The sequence below is a fragment of the Heterodontus francisci genome, chromosome 2 (genome assembly GCF_036365525.1).
Source record: "Heterodontus francisci isolate sHetFra1 chromosome 2, sHetFra1.hap1, whole genome shotgun sequence".
In the NCBI taxonomy this organism is placed as follows: domain Eukaryota; kingdom Metazoa; phylum Chordata; class Chondrichthyes; order Heterodontiformes; family Heterodontidae; genus Heterodontus; species Heterodontus francisci.
The window spans coordinates 209,246,132-209,265,701 of record NC_090372.1 but is presented as its reverse complement, the minus strand read 5'-3'; the positions used below and the strand labels follow the sequence as shown (position 1 = coordinate 209,265,701).

At 44.5% G+C, this 19,570-nt stretch overlaps 1 protein-coding gene across 7 annotated transcripts in view; it reads left to right on the top strand.

The window, feature by feature from the left end:
- Positions 1–19,141, top strand: part of nktr (natural killer cell triggering receptor) — a 358,088-nt gene extending 338,947 nt beyond the window's left edge. For 3 of the 7 annotated variants that reach the window (XM_068015472.1, XM_068015511.1, XM_068015520.1), the window contains exons 14-17: positions 23–115; positions 12,525–12,584; positions 14,750–14,824; positions 18,629–19,141. In XM_068015472.1, the coding sequence (XP_067871573.1) occupies positions 23–115; positions 12,525–12,584; positions 14,750–14,824; positions 18,629–18,728 (328 nt within the window). In that variant the 3' untranslated portion in view covers positions 18,729–19,141. The other 4 variants (XM_068015482.1, XM_068015529.1, XM_068015492.1 and 1 more) reach the window with 4 other exon arrangements.
- Positions 19,142–19,570: the final 429 nt, after the last annotated feature.

Sequence of the window (19,570 nt, the reverse complement as noted above, 5' to 3'; positions counted from 1 at the left end):
CATATCCTATGATTAATTTTAGGTCACGGAGTTACAGCAGAAGTCGAAGCAGGCGAAGGCACAGCAGAGAACACTCGAGTCATAGTAGCTCTTACGGAAGCTATAGAAGCCATAGGTAATTTGATTTCAAATAACCCATATTAATGACCTTGCTTTTTAATTTACCCACTGTTATAAATCCAGTGGCACGCTTGACAGAAATGAATGGTGATTTGAAAATAAAAAGTGTGTTAAAATGCCTATATTTTGAGTGTAAATCCTTAGGAGTCGTTCCCAATCTATGATTCTATATAGTGCCCTGGCCAGACTGAAACTGGCATACTGTATACAGTCTTGTCTCTATAACGGAAGGGATTATCCTGGATTACAAAGGGGAGTAAGTTATCCTTTGGTTGTATAGAGCCTAGGTAAGACCTCCATCCAGAGTACTGTTTTGGGCACCACAGCTCAGTGAAGATATATCTGCCTTGGAGGGGGTGCTGAGCAGATTCACCGGAATGACACTCGCGTTGAAAGTTAAGTTATGAGGTCAGGATACATAAATATGGCTTGTATTCCCTCGAGTATCGAAGATTGTAGGGTGATCTGATTGAGATGTTTCAAATGTTAAAAGGATTTGATGGGATAGATAAAGAGAAACTATTTCCTCTGGTGGAGGAATCAAGAATGAGAGGGCATAATAAAATTAGAGCTAGGCCAATTAGGAGGAAAATCAACAATGTACTTCTTCACACAAAGAGTAGTAGAAATCTGGAATCTCTTCCCCCAAAAGGCTGGGACAGTTGGAGCTTTCAATGCTGGGAGCCAGGGATTTTTATTCGGTAAAGGTATTAGGGATGTGGAGCTAAGGTGGGTAAATGGAATTAAGGATACAGAACAGCCATGATTTAAATTAGGTAAGGGTGTTAGGGATATGTGTAAATGGAATTGAGGATACAGAACAGCCTCACAGGACCCGGGTTCGATTCTGGGTACTGCCTGTGCGGAGTTTGCAAGTTCTCACTGTGACCGCGTGGGTTTCCGCCGGGTGCTCCAGTTTCCTCCCACAGCCAAAGACTTGCAGGTTGATAGGTAAATTGGCCATTGTAAATTGCCCCTAGTGTAGGTAGGTGGTAGGAGAATGGTGGGGATGTGGTAGGGAATATGGGATTAATGTAGGTTTAGTATAAATGGGTGGTTGTTGGTCGGCACAGACTCGGTAGGCCGAAGGGCCTGTTTCAGTGCTGTATCTCTAAATAAAATAAATAAATAAAACAGCCATGATTTAAATGAATGCCTGAACAGGTTCAAGGCATTGAGTAGCCTCCTCTTGCCCCTGTGTTCCATGCTAAAGTGTCTTTGCAGATGACTCCTAAAGTTGGAGAGAAGGATTGGAAGGAGAACTTTTCAGCCTTGAAAAGAGGTGTTTGGCAGGGAATTTTTGGGTGATTATAATGGAGTAGCAGAGGTGAATCTGGAACAATACTTTCAAGTACCCCTGAGTAGCAGTATAACAATAGACAGGTTCAGGGTTATGACGAACAAGAGTCCCTAGTGGTTAAGATTTACAAAAGATGCTAGCATGTACTTCTTCACACAGAGGAATCAGCGACTGGAGCAAGTTGCTGAAAATTGTGTTTGAGGCCAGGATCCTGCACTCATTTAAGAAGCAGCTAGATGCTGAACTGGGAGGATTGATAATCTCTAAGGATATGATTGGCAGGCCAAAACTTGAGATGAGAAATTTCTTCACTGATAGGGTTGTGAACCTTTGGAATTCTCTTATCCAAGTTAGAGATCGAAAAGATTTTTGGATACTAAGGAATCAAGGGATATGGGATAGTGTGGGAAGGTGTAGCTGAGGTAGTAGATTAGCCATGATCATATTGAATGGCAGAGCAAACTCGAGAGGTGAAATGGTCTACTCCTGCTCCTATTGCTCATGTTTTTAAAAGGCTTCCTTCATCAAACGTGTCTAATAATAATGTGGAAGGAGGGAAAAATCGTTTTTTTATCACTGGATTCATCTTGTGCAAGCTGCATGGTGTACATCTGTAGCCAATGCACAGGTACTGGTGTACATGGAGACTGGTTTGCTGGCTCACCAGAGCTAGTCTTGACACCTCAGGCTAGGAAATATATTTCAGCTGTGTTCCTTTGGAGGAAGCTAGGACACTCTGCAGTCCCCACTTTCCCTGACTCTGCACACGACATCTATTCGCCCGATTGAGTGTGGAGTAGGGCTGTAGTTTTCAGTGCAAATAAAATGATGAAAGCAGGTGGATGCTGTAGCAGGACAAACTGCCAGGTGCCAATCAAAAGTCATCTGAAAATCTCAGATCATACAAAATTCCTTATCTTTCGCATTTTTGGAAAATCATCATTCATTTTTGCTAATGTATTGAAAACAGTGTGGCATATTTTGTAAAAAAGCTCCATTGTACTCCATAACTTACAAATATTTCTGTCAGGATAATTGTCTTTATTTAATAATGGCATGTAAGCACCACTTTGGCAGCTGAAGCGCGCTAAGCATTAAACAGCTGCTCTGTGATTAAACACATCCCTGTGTGAGAGTTGGTAAAATGTCTGCCTCCATTTTATAAATTGCAGGTGAGGTTTGCAATTAACTATCAAAATGAGACTCCTCTCCCCTCTCAGTCCTCACCAGACCCATACTTCTTACATCAGCCATGACCTATTCACATCTTCTGAGAACAAACCATGGATTTTTGTTTCAAGTGATGCAAGCTGTGGAATGGGATACAATTCCAAGGGTGCAAGTGTTCCCCTGTACTCAGCCTACATGTGCAAGTTTCAGCAGTGATTATTAAAAGGATCGCAAGGGCCATTCAGCCAAGCCCATTCCTGTCTTTGTCCAAAGTCCACTTTCCAGCATAGGTCACCTGATAGCAAAAACGCTTGGTTGATTTTCACCCCGTTCCCCCCCCTTCCTTCTTCCCCCTGCCCCGGGATATTGAGGTCAAGTGTAGTGTCTCCCACTTGCTGCCAAAACTGAGAGTAGCTAACTTGACACAGCCCAGAATTCAAACATGGGACCTTCTGCCCTGGAAACGATTGTTAAAGTTAATTATATTCCTTTTATAACCATGTTATTGGAGCTACCTGGAGTATTAGTTATCATCTTGCTTCAGGATTATTGCATATTCATAAATGTGCTCTGCACACATTTCCCTTCTGGATTGCTGACTGCTATTTATTCATTACTTTCATTTAAAAGAAAGCTTGCACCAAATGCAAAGCGCAGAAATAGTTGGCCAATAATCCCTATAGAGCTAATTCCATTGAGTAATTTAACATAAACTGTTTGTTCAAATGTTGGGTTTGCGCTAGAAATTATTTGCACCGATATTGGAACCTTGTCACGTGCAATCACTTGGGACAGAGAGAAAGGTTGCATCAGTATATAAAGTCAGGCCATTGCTCTCCTGCTGGCTGCAGAAAATTGAGATATATTTTTAATAAGCCCCTTACTTCAATATAAAACCCCAGGATATGCCTGCAACCTCTTGTTGGCCTTTTGTCTACATTGTGCTATCTCGCACTGTACTCAGCATGTGTCATCTCTGTATGTGTTTAATGTAAGTATTAACCCTTCCATATCCAAGGAAAACAGCTAGCAGTCTGTGAATTGTTCATGCTTTGACTTTTTTCAGTTGGGTCACTGCAATGTAACTCAACTCCAGATATCTGTTTTTTCTCCATGTTTAGCATTGCTTTCATAAAGATTTACTGCTCTTTAGTTTAGAGATACAGCACTGAAACAGGCCCTTCGGCCCACTGAATCTGTGCCGACCATCAACCACCCATTTTTATACTAATCTTACACTAATCCCATATTCCTACCACATCCCCACCTGTCCCTATATTACCCTACCACCTACCTATACTAGGAGCAATTTATAATGGCCAATTTACCTACCAACCTGCAAGTCTTTTGGCTTGTGGGAGGAAACCCACGCAGACACAGGGAGAACTTGCAAACTCCACACAGGCAGTACCCAGAATTGAACCCGGGTCACTGGAGCTGTGAGGCTGCGGTGCTAACCACTGCGCCACTGTGCCGCATAAATTTTTTTTGCCATCAAAACCCCTTCCTCAGTTGTTTAATTTTAACGTACAAATAATAGTTGTCTTCATTTGTTGGAGAGAATTCCTTGCCCACTCAGAAATTTCTGGCTTATGCAGCATTTTTGGTTAGATGAAAAAAGACTTGCACTTAAACGGCACATTTCACAATCTCAGGATGTCCCAAAGCACTTTACAATTAATTACTTTTGAAGTGTTGTCACTGTTTTAATGTAGGTACTGTAGAAGCCAATGTGCTCCTAGTAAAGTTCCCCTAACTGCAGTGCAACCATGACCAGATTTTTTTTTAAAGTCATGTTGATTGAGGGATAAATATTGGCCAGGACACCAGGGAGAACTCCCCTGCTCATCTTTGAAACAGTGCCGTGGGAACTTTTGCGTCAACCTCAGGGGGCAGATAGGGCCTCGGTTTAACGTCTCATGGAAAGACAGCTTCCCTGACAGTGCAGCAATACTGCACTGGAATGTCAGCCTAGATTTTGTGCTCAAGTCTCGAGAGTGCCACCACTGAGCAACAGCTGACATTTTGGTCATCTACTCTGTGTACTGGGCCTAATTCGCAGCTGGAGCCTTAGGTTTTTTCCTCGTCATTAGTAGCAATGATCACTGTTTTCTAGAAATGCTGGAAAAATTACCCCTTTGCTCAATTCAAACAATTCTTTCTAATTTGATGTAGTTTAGACATTTGGACTCCAATTTTAGTTGCCTTTGGGGAGTCAGGAGGCGAGTTACTCACTGCAGAATTCCCAGCCGCTGACCTACTCACAATATTTATATCACTGATCCAGTTAAGCTTCTGGCCAATGATAGCCCCCAGGATGTTGATGGTTGATTTAGCAATGGTAATGCCATTGATTGGCAAGGGGTGATGGTTAGAATCTCTCATTGGAGATGGTCAATGCCTGGCAGTTGTGTGGCACAAATGTTACGACACTTACCAGCCCAAGTCTGAATGTTGTCCAGGTCTTGTTGCTTGCGGACACAGTCTGCTTCAGTATCTGAGGATTTGCAAGTGGTACTGAACACTGTGCAAACATGATGGAGAGAAGGTCATTGAAGCAGCTGAAGCTGGTTGCCTAGGATACAATTCCGAGAAACTCCTGCAGCGATGTCCTCAGGCTGAGATGATTGGCCTCCATCAACCACAGCCATCTTCTTTTGTGCTAAGTATGACTCCAACCAGTGGAGAGATTTCCATCTGATTTCCATTAACTCCAGTTTTGCTAGGGTTCCTTGATGCCACACTCAGTCAAATTTTGCCTTCATGTCAAGGGCAGTCACTCTCACCTCACCCCTGGAATTCAGCTTTTTTGTCCATGTTTGGATCAAGGCGATGATGAGATCTGGAGCCGAGTGGCCCTGGCAGAGTCCAAACTGAACGTCAGTGAATAGATTATTGGTGAGTAAGTGTCGCTTGATAACACTGCAGAGGATGCCTTCCATCACTTTGCTGATTGAGAGTAAACTGATGGGTTGATAATTGGCCAGAGTGGATGTGTCCTGCTTTTTGTGGACAGGACGTACCTGGGCATTTTTCCACATTGTCGAATAGATACCAGTGTTGTAGCTGTACTGGAACAGCTTGGCTAGGGACTTGGCTAGTTCTGGAGTATGTCTTCAGTACTACAACCGGGGTGTTGTCAGGGCCCATAGCCTTTTCTGTATCCAGTGCCTTCACCCGTTTCTTGATATCACATGAAGTGAATCGAATTGGCTGAAGACTGGCATCTGTGATGCTGGGGACCTCAGGAGGAGGATGAGATGCATCATCCGCTCGGCAATTCTGGCTGAAGATGCTTCATTCTTGTCGGTTGCACTGATGTGTTGGGTTCCGTCGTCATTGAGGATGGGATTGTTTATGGAGCCGCCGCCTCCCATTAGTTGTTTAATTGTCCACCACCATTCATGACTGGATGTGTCAGGACTGCAGAGCTTTGATCTGATCCATTGATTTTGGGATCGCTTATCTCTGTTTAGCATGCATGTTTAGCATGCATTTAGGTATGCCTGGTGCTGCGCCTGGCATGCTCTCCATTACTCCTCATTGAACCAGGGTTGGTCCCCTAGCTTAATGGTAATGGTAGAGTGTGAGATATGCCAAGCCATAAGGTTATAGATTGTGGTTGAATATAATTCTGCTGCTGATGATGGCCCACTGCACCTCGTGGATGCCCAGTTTTGAGCTGTTAGTTCTGTTCTGAGTCTATCCCATTTAGCACGGGTGGTAGTGCCACACAACAGGATGGAGCATGTCCTCATTGTGAAGATGGAATTTCGCCACAGGGACTGAGCGATGGTCACTCCTACCAATACTGTCATGGACACGTGCATCTGCGACAGGTAGATTGATGAGGACAAGGTCAAGTAGGTTTTCTCTCTTTGGTTCTCTCACCCCCTGCCCCAGGCCCAGTCTGGCAGATAATGTCCTTCAGCACTCAGCCAGCCTCATCAGTATTTGTGCTACTGAGCCACCCTTGGTGATGGACATTGAAGTCTCCCACCCAGAGTACATTCTGTGCCCTTGCCACCCTCAGTACTACTTCCAAGTGGTGTTCAACTTGGAGGAGTACTGATTCAAGAGAGAGGACAGAAGGTGGTAATTAGCAGTAGGCTTCCTTGCCCATGTTTAATCTGATTCCATGAGAATTAATGGGGCCTGGAGTTAATGTTGAGGACTCCCAGGGCCACTCCCTCCCGACTGTATACCACTGTGCTGACACCTCTGTGGGTCTGTTCTCCAGTGGTGCAGAGAATACCCCAGGGATGGTGATGGGGGAGTCTGGGACATTGTAAGGTATGATTCAGTGAGTATGACTATGTTGCTTGATTGGTCTGTGGGACAGCTCCAAATTTTGGAACAAGTCCCCAGATGTGAGTGAGGAGGACTTTGCCGGGTCAACTGGGCAGGGTGTGCTTTTGTTATTTCTGGTGCCTTGGTCGAGGCTAGGTTGTCCATTCAGCTTTTCTGTAGCAGTTTGATACGGCTGAGTGGCTTGTAAGGCCATTTCAAAGGGCAACAATCTAGCAGTTTCAAGAACAGAGAAGGTTTGATGAAGGGAATGCAGTGGCTGTTGTCTATATGGATTTTTTAAAAAGCATTTGACAAAGCACCACATAAAAGGCTGATTATCGATATTGAGGCTCATGGAATAGAAGGGTAAGTAGCGTAGTGATAATGTCACTGTAACTAGTAATCCAGAGGCCCAGTCTAATGCCCTGGAGACACGGGTTCAAATCCCACCAAGGCATTAATTAATAAAAATCTGGAATTGAAAGCTAGTCTCAGCAATGGTGCTATGAAACTATTATCAATTGTAGTAAAAACCCATCTGGTTCACTAATGTCCTTTAGGGAAGGAAACTGCCGTCCCCCTTACCTGGTCTGGCCTACATATGACTTCAAACCCGCAGCAATATCATTGACTTTTAACTGCCCTATGAAATGGCTGAGCAAGCCACTCAGTTGTCGATGGAAATTAGGGTTGGGCAACAAATGCTGGCCTCGCCAGTGACACCCACATCCCAACAAAGAACTAAAAATTAAATTGGCTTAAGGACTGAAAACAATGAGGCATGGTAAGTGGTTGTTTTTCAGACTGGAGAATGGTAGACAGGGGTGTTCCCCAAGAGTCAGTGCTAGGACCACTGAGATATTTATATATTGACTTGGATCTTAGAATACAGAGTAAAATTTCAAAGTTTGCTAATGGTACCAAACTTGGAGATGTGGCAGACAGTGAGCATGATGTCAATCGACTGCAATAGGATATAGGCTAGCAGAATGGGCAGACAAGTGGCAGATAGAATTTAATGCAGCGAAGTGTGAGGTAATGCATTTTGCCAGAAGGGATAGGGTGAGCCAATATTTACTTAATGGCACAGTTCTAAAGAATGTGCAGGGACAGAGGGACCTGGGGGTTTATGTGCGTAGATCTTTGAAGGTGCCAGGGCATATTGAGAGAGTGTTTTAGTAAAACATATGGCACCTTGGGCTTCATAAATAGAGGTATTGAATACAAAAGCAGGGAAGTTATCCTGAACCTTTATAAAGCTCTGGTTAGACTGAGAATATTGGATCCAGTTCTGGTCACCACACTTTAGGAAGGATGTGAAGGTCCTTGAGAGGGTACAAAGGAGATTTACCCCAGGGTAAATTGGTTCCAGGGATGGGGGACTTTAGTTATAAGGTTAGGTTGGACCAAAGGAGATTGAGGGGAGATTTGATAGAGGTGTATAAGGTAGACAAGGAAAAGCTGTTCCCATTAACTGATGGTACAAGGGCACAGATTTAAAGTTTTGGGCAAGAGATACTGTGGAATGTGAGGAAGAAGTTTTTTAGGCAGCAAGTGGTAATGATCAGGAAATCGCTCCTTACGAGTATGGTGGAAGCAGATCAGTGATTTCAAAAGGAAATTGGATGGCCACTTGAAGGAAATAAACTTGCAGGGCTACAGGAATAGAGCAAGGGAATGGAACTGATTGGATTGCTCTACAGACAACCAGCATGGAATTGATGAGCCGAATGACCACCTTCTGTGCTGTTGTCACTCATTACTGAGATTAGCTTTTATTCCACATTTGTTAATGAACTGAATTTATATTCCCCCAGCTGTTTTAGTGGGATTTGAAATCATGACCCCAAAGTATTGCTCCGGGCCTCTGGATCAGTAACATTATCACTATGCTACCGATCCCATTATGTGTTTGGGGCTCTCAGTGCGACTGGGGTGGGGGGGAGGAAGAGTCTCGGTGCCGGTGGGGGCAGAGTGTCTCTGTGCCAGTGGGCCTGGGGTACGGATGCTTGGTGAGAGTGGATTTAGGGGGATGTGGGAATTCAGTGAGAGTGGATTTAGGGGGATGTGGGAGCTCGGTGAGAGTGGATTTAGGGGGATGTGGGAGCGGACTTAGGGGGATGTGGGAGCTCGGTGAGAGTGGATTTGGGGGGATGTGGGAGCTCGGTGAGAGTGGATTTAGGGGGATGTGGGAATTCAGTGAGAGTGGATTTAGGGGGATGTGGGAGCTCAGTGAGAGTGGATTTAGGGGGATGTGGGAGCTCGGTGAGAGTGGATTTAGGGGGATGTGGGAGCTCGGTGAGAGTGGATTTAGGGGGATGTGGGAGCTCGGTGAGAGTGGATTTAGGGGGATGTGGGAGCTCGGTGAGAGTGGATTTAGGGGGATGTGGGAGCTCGGTGAGAGTGGATTTAGGGGGATGTGGGAGCTCGGTGAGAGTGGATTTAGGGGGATGTGGGAGCTCGGTGAGAGTGGATTTAGGGGGATGTGGGAGCTCGGTGAGAGTGGATTTAGGGGGATGTGGGAGCTCGGTGAGAGTGGATTTAGGGGGATGTGGGAGCTCGTTGAGAGTGGATTTAGGGGGATGTGGGAGCTCGGTGAGAGTGGATTCAGGGGGATGTGGGAGCTCAGAGTGGATACAGGGGGATGTGGGAGCTGGATGAGAGTGGATTTAGGGGGATGTGGGAGCGGATTTAGGGGGATGTGGGAGCTCGGTGAGACTGGATTTAGGGGGATGTGGGAGCAGATTTAGGGGGATGTGGGAGCTCGGTGAGAGTGGATTCAGGGGGATGTGGGAGCGGATTTAGGGGGATGTGGGAGCTCGGTGAGAGTGGATTTACGGGGATGTGGGAGCTCGGTGAGAGTGGATTTAGGAGGATGTGGGAGCTCGGTGAGAGTGGATTTAGGAGGATGTGGGAGCTCGGAGAGAGTGGATTTAGGAGGATGTGGGAGCTCGGAGAGAGTGGATTTAGGGGGATGTGGGAGCTCATAAAACCCATAAAAATAGCCAGGCAACAAAACCATCGTGTTGCATCGAAAGAAAGGAAGCGTTATATGTCTGATGTATGCTATTGTGGAGGAATGGAGTAGGGCGTGGTTTGGGTCGTGAGGTGTCCAGAAGCGCTTGGCACTTCACTCTTGCTGAATTCTATCATTAGTTATTTATGGTCTGAGAGAGTGAATCATTATTGGGTCTTGCCGAGCTGCTAGCTGAGCCTGGGACTTGCTGACAGCTGACTGGTCTGTTGCCAGAATTTGAGGCCCAATGGCAGGACTCTATAGAATTGATTTAGTGAAATATGTATGCATCATTTTTTAAGAAAGACATAATGATGATTTGTCGAGGACTGCTTAATTTTTCTAGATTCTGCCATTATGTTTTGACATTGACACATTTTTCAGTTTCTTAGTTATATTAAATCTCATTTGTTTACAGCACAAATAATCTCTCTCAAATGTTTGTTATATCAGTGACTTGGATGAAGGGACAATGTACGGTTTGCTGATGACACAAAGAGAGGTAGGAGAGTAACTTGTGAAGAGGACATAAGGAGTAAAGGGATGTAGATAGGTTAAGTGAGTGGGCAAAGGTTTGGCAGATGGAGTATGATGTGGGAAAATGTGAACTTGTCCACTTTGGCAGGAAGAATAGAAAAGCAGTATACTATTTAAATGGAGAGAGATTGCAGAACCCGGTGGTACAGAGGGATCTGAGTGTCCTGGTACATGAATCACAAAAGGTTGGTATGCAGGTACAGCAAGTGATTAGGAAGGCAAATACAATGTTGTCATTTATTGCGAGGGGAATCAAGTATAAAAGTTTAGCTACAGTTGTACAGGGCGTTGGCGAGACCACATATGTGCAATTTTGGTCTCCTTACTTAAGAAAGGATATAGTTGCATTAGAAGCAGTTCAGAAAAGGTTCACTCGACTGATTCCTGGAATGAAGGGGTTATCTTATGAGGAATGGTTGAACAAGTTGGGCCTGTATCCATTAGAGTTTAGAAGAATGAGAGGTGTTCTTATTGAAACTTATAAGATCCTGAGGGGACTTGACAGGGTGGATGCTGAGAGGATGTTTCCTCTTGTAGGAGAGGCGAGAACTAGGGGACACAGTTTAAAAATAAGGGGCCTCCCATTTAAGACGGAGATGAGGAGAATTTTTTTTCTGAGGGTCATTAGTCTGTGGAATTCTCTTCCCCAGGAAACAGTGGAGGCAGGGTCATTGAATATATTCAAGGCTGAGTTAGATAGATTCTTGATTGACAAGGGAGTCAAGTGTTATGGGGGTGGACAGGAAAGTAGAGTTGAGGCCACAATCTGAACAGCCATGATTTTATCAAATAGCAGCACAGGCTTGAGGGGCCGAATGGCTTACTCCTGTTCCTAATTCATATGTTTGTATCTTATTGTCATCCATCCCCCCACCCTTCTGTTTTTCCTCATCTGCCCTCTGTCTGTACTATCCTGTCCAATAATGAGTGAAGGCCATAGACCATCACATAAACACCTACACCACCAATACTGCCCCTTTCAATACTGATCAGAAAGCGAGGGGGAAGTGATGTGGGCAACAGTCCTAACCACTCACCCATGATCTGACCTAGACTTATAAAATCAAAGATGGTCAGTCAAGTCTGTTCTGTGGCAACTCAAATGCTCTTGAGACGAAATGGGCCATTCATTGTGGTTCTGAGCCATCCAAACCAGGAGCATCCCAGGTTCAAGCCTGGTTGACATGCTGAATCAGCTGGTTTAACCAGGGTTGCAGTAGGGCTGCTACAGTCCACCTCCGCACCCCTGAGTCAGCCAAACTCCCTATTTCATGACCCCTGCTGGAAAATGCATGTGCGGACTTGGGTTGTAGGCAGGATCAGATGTAGGTGTGATGCCCTCTGTATCTCAATAATGTGTCAATGCTCACCACTTTGGAGGGACACTGCACCACTGGAGCTGTACCCTAGCAGCATTTAGTGTCTTTGGGAGAGAAAGTGAGGAGAATTGGGTGGGTAGGGCTGAATTTATTGCCAAAATACATTCAAATATTTATCTCAATAAATAGCCCGAAGAAAAGGCAAAGTAACAGTTCTCCTTGAGATATTTGTAAACCATAAACATACCCTCAACCAAAAAACACCCTAAATAAACGTTACTATACGATTCCCCCTGTGAGTGCCAGCTGTGAGCTCTGTGCCATGAGTCAGAAAATGTAAGCTGCTGTCTGCAATTCCTGGCACAGGGCACTCTATTCTGAACCTGCCACGACAGGCAGGCGTCGAGTGGAGCTTCAAGCAGTTCTTTACTGGCAGAGTCACCTCGAGCTGTTCGCCACACCTCCCTGGCTACAAAATGTGTTTTACAGAGCATTGTCTGAGACTCGCCTCGAACTGTTCTTTACACATCCCCCAACTGCCAACTGTGCTTCTGGAGGACTGAGAGAAAGTCACCTCAGGCTGTTCTCTACTCCTCCCTAGTAACCAACTGCCTAATGCAGAGAGAGAGCATCTCCCTGGGATGCTCTCAGATTTGTGAAGTGCAGTATTAATTTGGATAAGAGTATGTAGCAGATGGCATGGGTTGGAAGTAGCTTTCGTTGTTGTATGTTTCATGCACGACGGTTTATTTGTCTTTTTTTCTTCAAACAGTAGAACCTATAGTCGAAGTCGTTCTAGAAGCCTGTCTTCTAGACATCACCGGAGGTCTAGGTATGTATGCAGTGTAAGCTGCAGCTGTTCATGCAGTGAGTCAGAGAAATTTTTAGCTTTTAATGCTCATATGATACGCTTGAGTGTAACTATGTATGCGCTTTTTTTTTGAGGCAATGTAGTACAGGAGGAGGAGCTTTATGTCCTGTTTACCTGGGAAGAGGGCTCCTACAATCCTCCAATTTAAATAATGGGATTTAGTTATCCAAGGCGTCCACAAGAGTGCCCAGTCTAGGTGGGTGATGGCATGGTTTTACCCTCACTTAGAATGGATTTTGGAACCATTTTTCCTTGAGTAGAGCTGTGTCTTTCTGTAAGAACCATATGCCTCAGGCAAACAGCTGAGCATTTAATCTTACATTTTTTCAACGTATTTCTCATTACGGTTTGTATGATGCCTGCAGTGTCAGTATCGGTTTGCAGGGAAGAGAGCCTTCTGATACAGTAAAAGGCCAAGTAATGAGCAACATTATCTCTTGGGCTAATGAGGAAGTGCTGTCGAGCAAGGATGGCTGGAACCCCCTACACCGCACTGGAGTAATCTGTAACTATAAGCAAATCAGCCAGCTGGGACTCTGTCCAAAATTTGGCAGAGATGGCCTGACCTCTGCTGTTAGGAATGGTTAGTGCAGCACAGTGTTGCAGCATGCTGGAGCCCTGCAGAGTAGCGAGAGACAGCATTCAGTGTGCACTCTGCCAAGTCCTCAATCTGGAGAGGTGGGCAAGTGATTGCCAGGTCACAGTTGCATGCTTCCAGTTGATGGCTGAAGCAACAAGAAAGTTCTGGCAGTACAGTGCCAGCTCGCCCAAGAGGTACCCTGTTGTGTGAGCATTGGGTACTCACAGGCATCCTCCAGTGGTTTTTCCTTATCCTCTATTAAATTTTCTATGGTTCTATGGAAAATTTAATTGGGAGGATATTGAGAGGGGTAGAAGAAGTGAGAGACCTTGGAGTGCATGTCCACAGGTCCCTAAAGGTGGCAGGACAGGTAGATAGAGTGGTGAAGAAGGCATATGGAATGCTTTCATTTATTGGCCAAGGTATAGAATACAAAAGCAGGGATGGAATGCTGGAACTGTATAAAACACTGATTCGGCCACAGTTGGAGTATTGCGTACAGTTCTGGTTGCCACATTACATAATTGCTCTGGAGAGAGTACAGAGGAGATTTACAAGAATGTTGCCAGGACTTGAAAGTTGCAGCTATGAGGAAAGATTGGATCAGCTAGGGTTGCTTTCCTTAGAAGAGAGGAGGCTGAGGGGTGACTTAATTGAGGTGTACAAAATTATGAGGGTCTGAGATAGACAGGAAGGACTTCTTTCCCCTAGAGGAGAGGTCTGTTACCAGGGGGCACAGATTTAAGGTGATTGGTAGAAGGATTAGAGGGGACCTGAGGAAAAACTTTTTCACCCAGAGGATGGTGGGTGCCTGGAATTCACTGCCAGGATCGGTGGTGGAGGCAGAAACCCTCAATTCTTTTAAAAGGTATTGGGACATGCACCTGAAGTGCTGTAACCTGCAAGGCTACGGAGCAGCTGCTGGAAGGTAGAATTAGATTGGGCAGCAAGTATTTTCGGCTGGCACGGACACGAAGGGCTGAATGGCTTCCTTCTGTGCTGTAATTTTTCTACGCTTCTAAATCAGTTTTCTTCCACTCGCATTTATACCTCTGTCCCCTCTGGACCTTATTGCATGGCATGGTTAGGAAGGCATGTTAACCTTGAAGTGCTGCTAATGGCTTTTGCCAGAAAGGAATAGCACATCAACAGTGCATAAAACAGAGTCCAGGACAGTGTCATGTGGGGCACAGAATATGCCGTGTCTCAGGATGATGGATCCAGAGCCTCTTTTCTCTCATGGGCTTTTGGATGAGTTTTGTGTGTCTGTTAAAGGTTGTAAGTGTGGTGCTGCTTTTGTGTGACTTGCGATGAAATAAACCCCAATGTTACTGCAGCTCATATCATGTAATTTAATCCAATGTAATGCTCAGCTTATATACAGCTAATGTTGAGAGTGCATTACTGGGTTCAGTTGCTGAAGCTCCACTATAGTGGTTAATAATATGATCTGAATTTTTCCTTCAGCTGTGTGAAGAACTGTTTCATTACATTTAAAAAGGATAAATCCATTGGGGTAATTGCTGTGATTCCCTCTTCATTCCAGGACTGATTCATATGATAGCTACGACAGCAGGAGTCGGAGTCGGAGCCGTAGCTACCACAAATCTCGACGGTCCAGGTAAGAGAACATTTGTTTCGCCCTCTGCTTTAACTCTCTACTGTCTTCCTCTCCTGAAGGCACTGCCTTTTTGCTGGGGTGTGGTGGGGGTTACAAACTTTGTGTCAGCATCCCCTGGCACCTCGCCCATGTGCCATTTCTTTGTGTGTGTGTGTGTAAGCCTAAATATTGACTGTTGCAGCTATTCAGCATGGAGGGCATCAGAGCCATGCCTTCTCACCAAAAGCCCATCGTCTTCACACGACCAGCACAAACCACCGGATACGCTCAGGAGCTATACCCCTAGCTGTTTAGTCCTCATTTCCTGCTCACCCCCGTCCCCTCCTCCTCTTCTCCACCATCACTACCTCTTCCCTACTCCCACCACCCCTCCTCTCACCACCTCCAAAAAACCCAGATTACAACACCCAACTAAGACACAACATCTATTTTAAGTCCACTCTAAAGTCTTTAGAGCAGTTTTTCTTACTTAGCATGGATCTGGTCTCCATTTTGCATAGAGGGGAGATGGTGGCCCAGGCTAATCCCCTGGGAACATGGATTCAAATCCCACCACAGCAGCTGGTGGAATTTAAATTCAATTAGTTAATCTGGAATTGAAAGCTAGTCTCAGTAATGGTGCCATAAAATTATCATTGATTGTCATAAAAATCCATCTGTTCACTAATGTCCTTTAGGGAAGGAAATCTGCCAACCTCACCTGGTCTGGCCTACATGTGACTCCAGACCCACAGCAATGTGGTTGACTCTGAACTGCCCTCTGAAATAGCCTGACAAGTCACTCATTTGGCAAGGGCATTAGGATTGGACAACACTGCTGGTCTTGCCAGCCATGCCCACATCCCATGAAAGAATTTGTTTTAAAAAGGGATATACAGAGGTGCAAAAAAGATGCACAAGGTTGATGCCAGAAATGAGAGCACATAGTTATCAAGAAAGGTTGAACAGACTGGGACTCTTCTCGAGAACAGGTAAGGCTGAGGGGTGATGCGATAAAGGGATTTTATGATCGGCTGTGTTGAACAGACTGGGACTCTTCTCGAGAACAGGTAAGGCTGAGGGGTGACACGATAAAGGGATTTTATGATCGGCTGTGTTGAACAGACTGGGACTCTTCTCGAGAACAGGTAAGGCTGAGGGGTGATGCGATAAAGGGATTTTATGATCGGCTGTGATAGCGTAGACATGGAGAAGTTGTTTCCAATACGAAATTCAGGAGAAATGTCTTTACCCAGAGAGTGGTGAGAATGCTGAACTCTTAGAAAGGAGTATTTGAGATGAATAGTACTGATTCATTTAAGGGGAAACGAGATAAGCACGTGAAGGCGAAAGGAATAGAAGGATATGCCGATAGGGTTGCATGAACATCAGCATCGATATCGATCAGTTAGACCCATCTTATTTTTATATGTCTGAAGTGCAAGATAAAATGGGATGTAAGGAACAGCAGTAAGCTTTCTCTGATAATGTAACATTTACAGATTATTGAATTTATCTGAATTTAGAACATCAGTCGTTTGACTTGTACACCAGTGAATTTAATATAGATTGCCTTCCATACAAAAACTATGCTCCAATGGATGCTACCAGACCCAACAGTTATATTTGCATTTCTTTATTATTTTTGGCCTGTGTGTGATCATTGATTGCTGCCAATCTCTCTTTTTCAATGGCGCTAGAGTAAACCAGCACTCCTGCTGTTCACATTATACTGTGTCATCACTTGTCCCATGTTAGAGACCACAGAACATTTGCTGAGTAACAGCACCATCTGGTGCGGTGCTGAGCTGTACGGTGCAGGAAGGTCCCAAGGTCCATTGGTTTGTACTCTGGTCAAGCAGCAGATGCATTTCCGTAATGGGCCCTGGTCGCCCAGGTTAGGGATAGATGTTGGGGAGATGTGAGCCAGCAATGCCTGTATCCCGAGAATGAATTTTGTCAAAATAAGAATGTATATTTTTTCTTTTGTTTTCCTGGCAGGTTTATATATGAAAAGAGTGGAGATTGTGGGTGGGAATGCCACTGAGCTCACCCCACTGGAATAATCATCTTCATTCTCATTCCCCTGCTCCTTCTCTGTAGCCCTTTACTATTTCTTCTTTCTAAATGCTGTGAGTGACTCAGCTGACGAACACTATTGTGTGAACATAATAGCAAGAGTAGGCCATGCAACCCATTGAGCCTGCCCCGCCATTCAATATGATCATGGCTGATCATCCACTTCAATGCCTTTTTCCCACACTATCCTCACATCCCCTTATGTCATTGGTATTTAGAAATCTGTCCAGCTCTGCTTTAAACACACTCAATGACTGAGCTTCCACAGCCCTCTGGGGTAGAGAATTCCAAAGATTCACAACCCTCTGAGTAAAGAAATTTCTCCTCATCTCTGTCCTAAGTGGCTTCCCCCTTATTTCGAAATTGTGTCCCCTGACTCTAGATTCCCCTTTGCAGATGCTTTGCATCTTCCTCACAACACACATTCCCACCTAGTTTTGTGTCATCCACGAACTTGGAAATACTACATTTGGTCCCCACATCCAAATCATTGATATATATTGTGAACAGCTGGGACCCAAGCACTGATCCCTGCGGTACCCCACTAGTCACAGCCTGCCAACGCGAGAATGACCCATTTATTCCTACTCTCTGCTATTTGCCTGTTAACCAATCCTTAATTCATGCCAGTATATTATCTCCTATCTCATGTGCTTTAATTTTGCTAACCAACCTCCTGTGGGGGACTTTATCAAAAACCTTCTGAAAATCCAAATATAGTACGTCCACCGTCTCCCCTTTATCAATTCTGTTAGTAACATCTTCATAAAACTCCAACAGGTTCGTCAAACATGATTTCCCATTCATAATAGGAAGGATGTGGAAGCTATGGAAAGGGTGCAGAGGAGATTGATTTATTTATTTATTTATTTATTTAGAGATACAGCACTGAAACAGGCCCTTCGGCCCACCGAGTCCGTGCCGACCATCAACCACCCATTTATACTAATCCTACACTAATCCCATATTCCTACCACATCCCCACCTGTCCCTATATTTCCCTACCACCTACCTATACTAGGGACAATTTGTAATGGCCAATTTACCCATCAACCTGCAAGTCTTTGGCTGTGGGAGGAAACCGGAGGATGTTGCCTGGTATGGAGGGAAGGTCTTACGAGGAAAGGCTGAGGGACTTGAGGTTGTTTTCGTTAGAGAGAAGGAGAAGGAGAGGTGACTTAATAGAGACATATAAGATAATCAGAGGGTTAGATAGGGTGGATAGTGAGAGTCTTTTTCCTCGGATGGTGATGGCAAACACGAGGGGACATAGCTTTAAGTTGAGGGGTGATAGATATAGGACAGATGTCAGAGGTAGTTTCTTTACTCAGAGTAGTAGGGGCGTGGAACGCCCTGCCTGCAACAGTAGTAGACTCGCCAACTTTAAGGGCATTTAAGTGATCATTGGATAGACATATGGATGAAAATGGAATAGTGTAGGTCAGATGGTTTCACAGGTCGGTGCAACATCGAGGGCCGAAGGGCCTGTACTGCGCTGTAATGTTCTAAATTCTAAATAAATTCATGTTGACTATACCCAATCAGGCTGGGATAAGGATATCAGGCCCACCCCATTCAGACAATCCAACCATACACATCGTTTACCCATCCCAAATCACTTCAGCAGCCACTGAAGATAAAGCAGTCTTTACATTAAAAATGTTCTTACTTCCTCCATTGAGCTGAAAGACTGTGGTGGACACTCACACTGACGTTTACCGTTTTTTCCCCCCTTAAATCGGGTAGAAGCTGGAACAGAAACTACAGGTCGTATCGATCGTACAGCAGAAGCGATCGGAGTTACTCTCGCCATCGGAGCCATAGCGAGAGCAGCAGGTACAGCTGATGGACACAACTCTGCCTATGTCTCACTCGTTCCTGCAGAACGCCTTCCTTCTTTCCCGGCACAGACTCAGAACTATTTATTGGTGACTGATTCATTATTACTTTAAACATTGGGGACAAACACTGCAGTGAACCAACTCTGCACTCAGATATTACAGCAGTTGGGGGGGTTGAGGGTGGGGTTTGTTTTGATTTTTCTGGGGTTTTTTTGCAAAAGTAATGAATTAAATTCTTCAGTTCTTACTGAGAGGAAATGTATTTGTATCTGCAGTTTTGTATGTAAGCAATAATATTTACCTTTAATATGTACTGTACTTAACTGCATTATTCTGTCATAGTTTAAGGTGGAAAAAAAGTAAATTTTCATACATTCTACCTGGTCTCTGTTTATTTTTGTGTTCAGCCCTGTCTATTAAAAGGGTCTATACCAAAATAATTAAAATGTATATTTTAAAAGAACGTGTTGAAATGATTGGCGTATATCCATATATTAATTGCTGTGTTATTATCGTCTGATGTGTTGCAGAATCATATCTCTTTCCGCACACAGAAAGCATTCAGCCCATCGAGTCTGTGCTAGTACACGCACACCGCTGGAACAATCTGCTCCAAACTCAAATTGTGCCCAGATTGCCAATTACACCCAATGTGGAAACTCTAGCCCCCATGTGTGCTTTTTACATTTCAAATGAAGATAATCTGAGAATATAGCATTTCATTTCTTTTATACACTATGACACTTTGAAAGGTGAGATAAAGACTGAATCTAATGTGGATTTTATGACACTGGTCAGACCCCAACTTCTCTCCCATTAATGAATGTGCCTGTGGATTTTTACAAAT